Source organism: Monoraphidium neglectum (assembly GCF_000611645.1).
Source record: "Monoraphidium neglectum strain SAG 48.87 unplaced genomic scaffold scaffold01384, whole genome shotgun sequence".
Taxonomy (NCBI): domain Eukaryota; kingdom Viridiplantae; phylum Chlorophyta; class Chlorophyceae; order Sphaeropleales; family Selenastraceae; genus Monoraphidium; species Monoraphidium neglectum.
The window spans coordinates 3,806-13,454 of NW_014012244.1; the positions used below are offsets into that span (position 1 = coordinate 3,806).

Sequence of the window (9,649 nt, forward strand, 5' to 3'; positions counted from 1 at the left end):
CCGCGCCCTTCAAGAACTCCCCCGCCTCGCGCGCGGCCGCGGCGCCGCCCGGCGCCGGCAGCGGCAGCGCAGCGGCGGCGCCGCCGGCGGCGCTGCACGCGGGGCCGTGCCAGCGCGCGGCGCGCATCGCCTCGACCAGGTCTAGGGTGGTCTGGCGCCAGGCCTTGGGGGCGAGCGGCGCCTGCAGCGCGGATAGCGCCCTGAGCGTGTTGGCCACGACGCGGCCCTCGACGGCGCGCACGCGCTTCAGGACGAGGGACAGCGCCTCGGCCTCGGGCGGGCTGGGCAGAGCCGCGGCCAGCACGCGCCAGCGCCCGCCGGCGCCGGTCCAGGAGCTGCCCGAGGCATGCGGGGGCTGCTGCTGCTGCTGTGGCGGCGGCTGCTGCTGCTGCTGCGGCTGGGCGGCGCCGTGTGCGGAGCGCTGCTGTTGCTGCTGCTGCTTCGGGTGCTTGGGGGCCGGCAGGAGCGGCGCGGGTGCCACGTCGTCGGGCGGTGGGTCTGCGCCAAGCTCCGCCAGAGCCTGTACCAGGCGCGTTAGCTCCAGCTGCCTACGAGGCGAGCCAACAGCTGCCAAGACCGCCCGCTGGTGAGGCGTTGTTGGGTCGGAGCGCTCAGAGGCGCTGTCGGCGATGGACGGCGCCATCGCCGCGGCCCGCGGCGCGGCCGCGCCGCAACGCTGATGAGACCAGCGTGTTTTCGATGCGTGCCTTGTGTAAGGGCCGCGCTGGCATCAACTGCGCCAACAACTCGGAGCAATCAACTCTCCGCGGTCGACGCGACGCCGAGCACACCTAATATGTGCAACGGGTAGGATGATAACCCTTTTGTGAGGCTTGTCACGCTTGGCTGGTGACTATCACGCCTAGATGATTCGATGCTGCGACTGCGAGAGTCAGGCCCGCGGCGACAAGAACAGCCCTGCAGAGGCCAAAACTGAGACTAACACATGTTTTTGAAACGCCAAGTTTGGCCGTTGCAGTGTGCTGTCGCTGTCTTGCACGCACCCGCCTGGCGCGGATTGGATGCCTGGCCGCCTGCCAAACGCTGTGCAGGTGCCTAGGCCGCTAGAGCTCTGGATCCAATGCAAATTGGGAACAGCAAAGTGCCACAGGATAGCTCTGCTGCAGAGAGCAGTGCGCAGCATCGGGGTCCGGGTATGGTCCGAGGGCGCCAGGGTTTGGCCGATGGCAAGCTCAGCCTTGGCCTCATCAGTGCTGCTGGTAGTGAGTCATACTTCACTTTGAGCATCGCTCGCGTCCTAATTGCATCGCCCTTGGCACACCAACAGTGCCGCAGGTGCGCAGTGGTTGGCCCTTGACTCCCCACCGATCCCACGGCTGCCGCCATCGATTCCCCTGCCCCTGCCCAGGCTGCTGATTCACCAGCATCCCTTCCCGGCGGTGCCATCACTGCATGCGAACAAGGAAAGTTGCAGAGGGCACCGCACTGGAGAGGACCATTACACAGGGCTGCGTCGCCGCACCATAGGCGGCGGCACTGATCACGTGCCGCCGAGGACCGCAGGCACCTCTGTTTGCACGACGGAACATTTCAATGCACCAGGGCAGCTGTGCGCGCGGGCAAGCGCATTGCACTCATAACTGTGCATGTGTTCGAACTGTGAGTGCGCACACTAACGGATTTTGCTGGCTGCTTTGCATTGTATGCGGTGCTAGCTAGCATGGGGTTATGGTGAAGGTTGGACAACCAATACAAGTGAGATGCTCCGGGTGCGTACCGTATGCGCGACGCCCACGGGACGCTTGGCATGCAAAATATGTGCTGGAAAGGCGGACGAACATATGCAGCATGCAGCAAACAAACCCCAGTTTTTGTCAGGAATCTCAGTGACCAAAGTACAACACACAAACACATGCGACGGCCCCGAGCCCTACATTAAATAATGCCGCACCATATTCCATGTTCCGGGTATCTTGGTTGCCTTGTAGTGCAAGTGTCCACCGGGCCGACCATATGACACCCATCACATGACCGCCGCCGCCGCCGCAGCCGCCGCCACAGCAGCAGCAGCAGCAGCAGCAGCAGCAGCAGCAGCAGCAGCAGCAGGAGCGGCGGCAGCAAGCAGCTTGCGCAGCCATGCCTTCTATGCCAGCGCCGACTGAGGCTGTGTCAGACCGCCGGTGGGGGGCGTGGCGGGATCGGGGGTCGCCGCTGGGGAGCAGGCGCCCGACACACACGCCTGGCCAAGCCGGCAGCAGTGATCCCGCCCAGAGGGGCCAGTGCACTGCAAGACGCGGTGTCGCAGAGAGCGATGAGGCATGGGGGTAGAGGATGAGCAACAGGCCATCACAATGTTGGCAAGGCTGCCGTCCTGCACTTCGACAGGCGCGGGGGTGGTGATGGCGTGCCGGCTGCCCACCTGCACTGCAAATGTTCATCGATGTGGTACAAGCGCCACCCAGGCCCGCCCACCCGCCGCCACAATGTGCGCCCCAAATGAATAAGCACCCGTAATGCTCGTGCAACCCGGGCAGCACCCACCAGCTGCTCAGGAGAGCACCCTGAAAGCAGCCGCAGCCGCGTTGCGTCCTCGCACTGCGCGCCGCGCCAGCACGACTGGCCCTTGGGGCAGCACACCCCCTCGCCGCACTTGCGCTCCGGCGGGCAGCAGCCGTCGGGCGCGCCCTTCATTGCGCACCCGGCCTTGCAGCACGTCTGCGTCTCCGCGACGCACACGTTGTCGGGCCGCGGGCAGCACGTGCCGCCACACACCGACTCCAAGTTGCAGCACCCCTGCCGCGCCTCTTGCCGCCACCCAGACCTCGTGACCCGCGCCTGCCCTGGGCCGCACTGCCCGCTGGGCGGTTCATCCAATGCATCGACGTCCAGGAACCCGAACGCGCTGCCGCTGGAACGTCTGTCTTGCCGCTGGGTCAGGCTCACGTCCTGGAGTATCGGCAGCCTCGCGTTTTCAGGGGGCGCCTCGGAGGCCCCCACCACCATTCGCTCCTTGCGCTCCTCGCCGGCTGCCACTGCTGCTGCTGCTGCTGCCGCTGCCCCTGCCGCCGCCGCCGGAGCTGCCGCCGCCACCGTTGGTGCCGCCGCCGCCGTTGTGGCCGTGTCGGGCAGGGCGGGGCCGCATTCGCCGTTTGTGCAGACGAAGCCCTTCTTGCAGCACCTGATGGAGTGATAAAGAAAGATGCGGCAATAGGAGGCAGTGAGGGTCCGGACAATGGCTGCCCCCTCAGACTGCATGACCTGTGCGTCGCGCGTTTGGCTTGAGCAGCAGCAAGCCGCCACAAGCAGAATCGCCTGCTTCTGCGCCCGAAAGCGCAGCGGGCATCATGTCTGCCGTTGCAGCGCCAGCTCTCACCAGGGATCGTCCCGCTTCCCGCACTCCCGCTCCTTGCTGCAACACTCCTGCGCGAAGCACGTCTCGTCGGCTGAGCAGCAGAAGGTGCCGCCTGCCGCGCCCGCACAGGAAAGTGCAGGGCAGGGCGCTGCGGGGGCGGGGGCGCGGCCAAAGGCGGGGTGGTCAATCGGGAGGCTCGTCCTCGCTCCTGTGAAACAATGTCGATCGTTCCACCAACAAGGCTCGGCCGATGGTTCAGCCGGAGATAAGGGAGGTCGAAAAATGCTTGATGTCTGTCTGAAGCAGCGGGCCTGCAGGGCCCACGATGCAGCTGCCGACTTGCGAGGGCTCAACAGGAGTGGCCCGCGAAAACGTCTCGATCGCAAACCTGTCTGGTTGCCGCGGGCCGAGACGCGCTCAATCAGGCGCCGCAGGACGCTGTGTGCCGCGCTGGAGGCGGCAGCTGGTGCGCCTGGTGCGCCCCGCACCAAAGCGCCAGGCGTACCCCAGTGTTCCGGAGTGGTCCCAAGTCCACCGGCCTGGTCTGTTAGCCTTGCATCAGGAGAGCAAGCATTGAGAATGGTCAAGGATTTGTGGAGGCCCTCCCTTGAGGCAAGCGCGCGCGCCTACAATCCATGGAGGACCTCAGCTGCCGTGCATGCATAGAGTGGTACAGCACATGCAGGCTCACATCGTGCGTGCATGCGGGCACGTGTACGCAGATGACATCACACACATACATACTTGCACGCACGCACGCAGGCATGCACGCCAAACCCGTCATACACAGCACGGGCCATGTGTGGCTACGCAAGGGCGTGTGCGCACCTGCTGCTGCGCTGCGCAGCCATCAAGAGGAGCGCCGCCAGTAGGGTCGCGCACACGGCAAACGCTGCCGCACCTCGCGCGCCGCTTCTAGGCAGAGGCTTGGCACCCGTGCCCGCTGTGGCGCGGGGCCTGGCAGTCGCGGGCCTTTTCAAGGGTCCGGACGGAGAGCATCCCTCCTCCATTGAAGCGGTGTATTTTATGCTCTCTGTCAGGCGTAGCTTCCGCGAGTGCACGACTGTCAGGGAAGGCGCCGGCCTCATCCCGCCGCTGGGCCCGTCCTGCCCGTCGCCTGCGACGCTGCTGGCTCCGCTGCCACCGTCTAGGGGCTCTGACGCCGCTGTTGCAAACTCGCTGGCCATCCCGTGGCCTGTGAAGTTGGGTCGAATTGACGCAATTGAAGCGAGCAGCATGGGGCAGAGGACCTCCCGGCCAACGCGCAGCGGAGCGCAGCGTTTATCAAACTCCCCACCGTTACGGGCAGCACAGCGCCGTGCAACTGGATGAACGTGCGTATACCATGAACCCGGTAGTTTCTCACCTTCACAAAGAGCACACCAAGCGAGGGGCGGAGAGTGAGGGACTGCCTGGCACGCACTGGTGACAAGGCGACAGGAACGCCCAAGCGCCTAAGCAATCGGTTTTGCTCAAATAGATAAAATGGGGCTCAGCAATTGATACAAAGTTTTGCACCGGCATTCCCGACGTGCATGCAGACACGCAGGTGTAGATCCGCCACGGTGCACTGCGTGGTGCTTCTTACTAGTAATAGGACAATATGAAGCGTTAAACTTGGAAATTATCGCAGCGGGCGTCCACAGTCTCTCGTTGACACTGCTGGCTGAGCAGCTGCCCCGCAGCAGTCTGGTCAACACCTGGATGGTAGCGAGGAGAGTGCTGAAGTGCGCGCCCCATCTGCACGGACTGATGATAGCAAGACGGAGTGCAGGAATGCCTTGTGTGTTTATCAATATAAGTAAAGGAGAAATCATCGAAGTCGCACGCATGCAGTGAGGATCACAGCGTTATCCTGTGGTGACTGAAGGAGCCCACCACCGTAAACACCCACACGGCAAAAGTGGTATGCAGCAGTGTGAACACTGCCAAGTGCAGGTGTGGATAGGGATACATATTCCTACCCAGGATACCTTCGCCAGGCTAACGACACTCGTGCATGCGGTTGGTGTATAGTTTACCAAAGAATGCGATTGTGACAGGTTCAGGCTTGCAAGGCGCAAGCGGTAGCCCGCGGTGGGGTGGGGGGTGGCAATTACAGCACATTGTGCGGCACACCACAGCTGGATAATACCTGGATGGGAAGCAGGGTGCTGACGCGCACTCTGCAAATAAAGCTGCACGCATTGCTCAGTTGCCTTCGTTCCTGGAACAGTGGGCTGCCTCAACCACCCAGCCATCCGTTGCTAGCAGATTGCCAGCCGGGGCGTGCCTGCATAATCAGCAATATTTCCCCCGCTACATTGGCAAACTACTGCAGACAAGAGCTTTGCGGGGGTCGAATCTGGTGTCAAATCATAGAGTGTCTCGAGTGCTTAAACTCTACATTACGACCTGCGCTCCGCCGTACCTGTTTGCATGACGGCAGCGGCAAGAGCGAGGCCGCACAGCCAGGCCGCCTCGCACTGCAGCGCTCGCGGCCTCAGAAGAGGGTCCATCCTTCAAACCACCAGGCGCGTGAGCTCGCGCGCCCATTCTCGACAGTGCTTGCGCGGCGACGGTGTCCATCCAGCGCAGACCGCGCCCTCCTTTGTATGTTTCATTCAAACGCTTCAGGCATGCGCGTCAGGGGGGATTGGTGATATCGTGGCACGGCTGTGAGGCCGTGACGGCGCGCCACATCACACACTTGTCCCGTCAGAGAGCTGCGTGTGCGACCCCAAAACTCCCGTGCGGCCCCATATCTGGGACACTATTGTGCTGCCCGTAGTGTATCACAAGAACCGCGACGCTAAAAGTCTCATGCATTCAACTCGCAGCCAGGTGTGCAGGCGGCAGCTCAGCACGGCCTTCGGCCTCCAAGTTCCCCGGCGAGCTCCTCCGAGGTGCGCGCTTGCACCGTTTGCAAGATAGAGACAGCTCCGTTTGCGCATAGATTCTGTGTTTCGGGCCAAAACGCCCACCAAGTACTAATCACGACGTGGCGCTGACGCCGCCTGTAGCCTCCACAGCGCACGCCGAACATGCCCGTGTGCAACGCGCCGCTGCACACGCCGCGTTGCCCCGCAGAAGCATCGTCTTGCGTCCCATCCCCACCATGGACCGCCGCTTCCTGCTCCGTTCGCACGCCGCCGAGGTGCTGCCTTTCGCCTCGTCTGACGACGAGCCCACCAGCTCCTCAGACTGGGACCCCGAGTTCGACACCAGCCCCTCAACCCCTGCCAGCAGCCTGTCCGGCCCCGCGGCGCCGCCCAGCAGCACGCTCTCGTCCTCATCCCTCGGTAGCGCGCCGTGGGACGAGCCGGCGGGCGGCAGGGCGGCGGTCTGCCAGTCCCGGGACGTAAGCTCGAGGCTCAAGGGCAGTGCCACGGCCCAGGTCGACGTGGAGGTGCGCTCCTGCGCTCCCCTCTAGATTAACGCTGGACGCGCCCTCACGCAATGTCGCACCGCTGTCGTAACACGCTTGCCCGCCGCCACCGGGCGCGACGCGGTGGCGCGGCTCACGCTGCTGCTGCGTGGGAGCGCGTGAGTGTGCGTCGCGCCCCGCGTGCGCGCGCCGCGCGCTGAATCCGCGCTGACGCCCGCGCTGACGGCGCGCATGGCTTGGGACTCGTCCTCGTGTCGAAAACCACTTCCGCTTGTGGGCTCCTCTGCAGCCGCGTCTCCCCAGCCCTGACACCACGCCTCCGCTCCTCCATTAGCAACTCCCATGATCCGTTGTCATCCCCCTCCTCCACACGTTGCACTCCCAATGTCGTCCCTACAACCTTTATGCATGGCGCAGACCGCCGCGCCCTCCTTTCCTCCACTCCCCCCTTGCATCGTCCACTACCCCCAGGCCACCTACCGCATCAGCCCGCGCGTGCTGTTTGACCTCCTGTCAAACCCCCAGCAGCACGACAAGATCTTCGATGCCATAGAGGTATCAGCACCCGCGCCCCACCCTGAGCAGCCCTGTGTGAAAAAATGCACGCATGTTGTGCGTGCATCGTTTGGGCCATAGCTCAGTGGGCTCTTGCCTGCATGTTTAGGCCTGTGTCTCCTCTGTGTGCTCACTCTTGCTGAAACCTGCATGTGCCGGATCACCCAAACATGCCTGCCTGCGCCCCAGGCTTCTCTCCAGCCTTGAAATCCTCGCCTCAATTTTCCATCATGACCTCTGATAGTCCCTGTCGTATTGCAGCCAGTGCCGCGGGCCTCCCCTGAACGAATTCACTCCACACACCCCTCAACCCCCGCAGCGTGCGGACTCTGAGCTGCTGTCCGAGGTCGGTCCAGTCCGCACCTACCGCCTGGACTACCTGGCGCGCTGGAAGTTTTGGAAGGTGTCCGGCACCTGCACCAACAAGTGCGTGGTGGTGCCCCGTTTGTGGGCGTCGAGGCCATATCTGTGGGCGGTGGGCCCTTGTTTTGTGCTGCTGGGCCCTGGGACGCGGCATGCGCCCTCTGCAAGGATAGTTGGGGATGTTTTAACGTCTATGAAGGCGAACTGCCGGCTCGCAGTGCAGCATGTGCCCTTGACGGCGCTGAGCCTTGGCAGCCCCGTCGAGTGCGTCTCTGCAGCCGAGCGACTCGCCCAGCAGCTGGGCAGCGGCTCCATCATGCTGGTTGCTAGCCGCCCGTGGTGGCCGCCAGCTTGCCGCCCTTGTAGAGCTGGCTTCAAAACCCGAACAACGTGTGTGCACTGTGTGGGCGGCCCCAGGTTGATCATGACGACCGACTCTCAGCGCGGCACTGTTGAGTTCAAGCTCAGGGAGCCGGGGTTCCTGCGCAACTACGAGGTGAGCGAGTACGTAGAGTTGCAAATGTCCATTTTGGGTTTGAGGGGGGAGGGACTATAAGGCGCCAGGACTACAAAAGCAACAGGGTCAGTTGGATGGCAGGTATACTGGTTTTCCGTCTGCAAACACAAACTTGTTTCTTTCTACGCGTGGGGGGAAGGGGAGAGTGAAGACAGGGTACCATTGAACAGAGTGTACAAGCGAGCGGCTGGGGTGCATGCATGGTCACGCAGTCACCAGTCAGTTGTTGAATTGCGGCTCGTTGCGCCCGATGCACACAGAACGTACAGATTGTATTTGCTGGCCCTCTGGTGATGATTTCGATGCATTTGTGGCTGTTTCAACACACTTTACTGCATCTCCCTGACTTCCTTCTGCTCATCCCCACCCTCCTGAAGGGCTGCTGGACCATCACAGATGCAGCCACTGGCGCGCTCAACCCTCTCTCCGCCCCTGCTCCAGCCAGCCCCCAGCCGGCCATCGCTTCCCTGAGCCTGGGCGGCCGTGGCGGCGCCGCCGGTGCTGCACCTTCTCACCTGGCCAAGCCCAAGCAGGGCGTGGTGTCCGCCATTGCGCACATGCTGGATCAGCAGGAGCTCGCGCGGCTGGCGGCGCAGCGCGCAGAATACTCCCAGCACGGCGAGCCGCGCCAGCGGCAGCACCAGCTGGCCATGATCCGGGCGCAGTGCTTCACTACGCCGTCGCGCACGCCGCCGCCGCCCATCAACCAGGCGCTCAAAGTGCGGGGGCAACCCATGCTGCTGCACGACTGTGTGCTAGCTGGGTGGTTGGAACCAGAGACCTGTTCGTTGAAGCTGTGCACCCGGACAACACGTGATCACCTGCCCTACATATCTGTGCACTCCCCCGTTTGACAACTGCACATAAGACACCTCTTGCCCTGCACAACGCATTTCATGTACGGGGCACGTGCATGTATGCGCGCAAGTCTCATTCAACCACACGTTTGTCATCCCTCACAGAGCCAGGCGCGTGCCCAGATTGAGGACCAGCTGGATGGGCTCGTCAGGGCGGCTGAGAAGCTGCAGGGTTAGAAGCTGCACGAGGAGCGCCTGAAGCTGCGTATGGAGGAGCTCAAGGTGTGAGCCACTGGAGTGTGGCTGGATTGCGTATACATGTCAACGGCTTGGTGACAAGAGGTTGAATTCACAGAATCACCAGTGGTGGCTTTCCCTCAATTCAACAAAACCAGTCGGTTGGAAGGGTAAGGTACGGTAGATATGTAGGTGTCTGATCATTTAACCAGGAATGGTGGTTTCCGCCGAAAATGGTGGCTTATGTGTACAATTGCTGGGGATACCTTTTACTGTACGTATAATGGGTTCATTCCTCGTTCTTTTGCAACTCTGTGGCAAAGAGTTGATGCCGCAGCACACGCGGATTTGCTTGCTCACCATCACACCACCCGGTTTGAGGATGCAGGTGCTTGGTAGCTTGTTGCTTGCGATTGGGATGTCCCAAACGCCGACTGCGCACTTGGTGGGGTACTTGGCAAGGGGTGATACTCCTCACTGCTGTGAATTTTTCATGTCCC

General features: G+C 62.6%; 1 protein-coding gene across 1 annotated transcript; it reads left to right on the forward strand.

Annotated features, from left to right (window-relative positions):
* Positions 1 to 6,410: 6,410 nt before the first annotated feature.
* On the forward strand, positions 6,411 to 9,149 carry MNEG_7685 (hypothetical protein; the record flags this gene model as incomplete). The annotated part of the gene is made up of 6 exons (XM_014043843.1): positions 6,411 to 6,701; positions 7,152 to 7,235; positions 7,555 to 7,661; positions 8,016 to 8,094; positions 8,493 to 8,834; positions 9,078 to 9,149. The coding sequence occupies 6 exons, from the start codon at positions 6,411 to 6,413 to the stop codon at positions 9,147 to 9,149; spliced, it is 975 nt and encodes a 324-aa protein (XP_013899297.1).
* Positions 9,150 to 9,649: the final 500 nt, after the last annotated feature.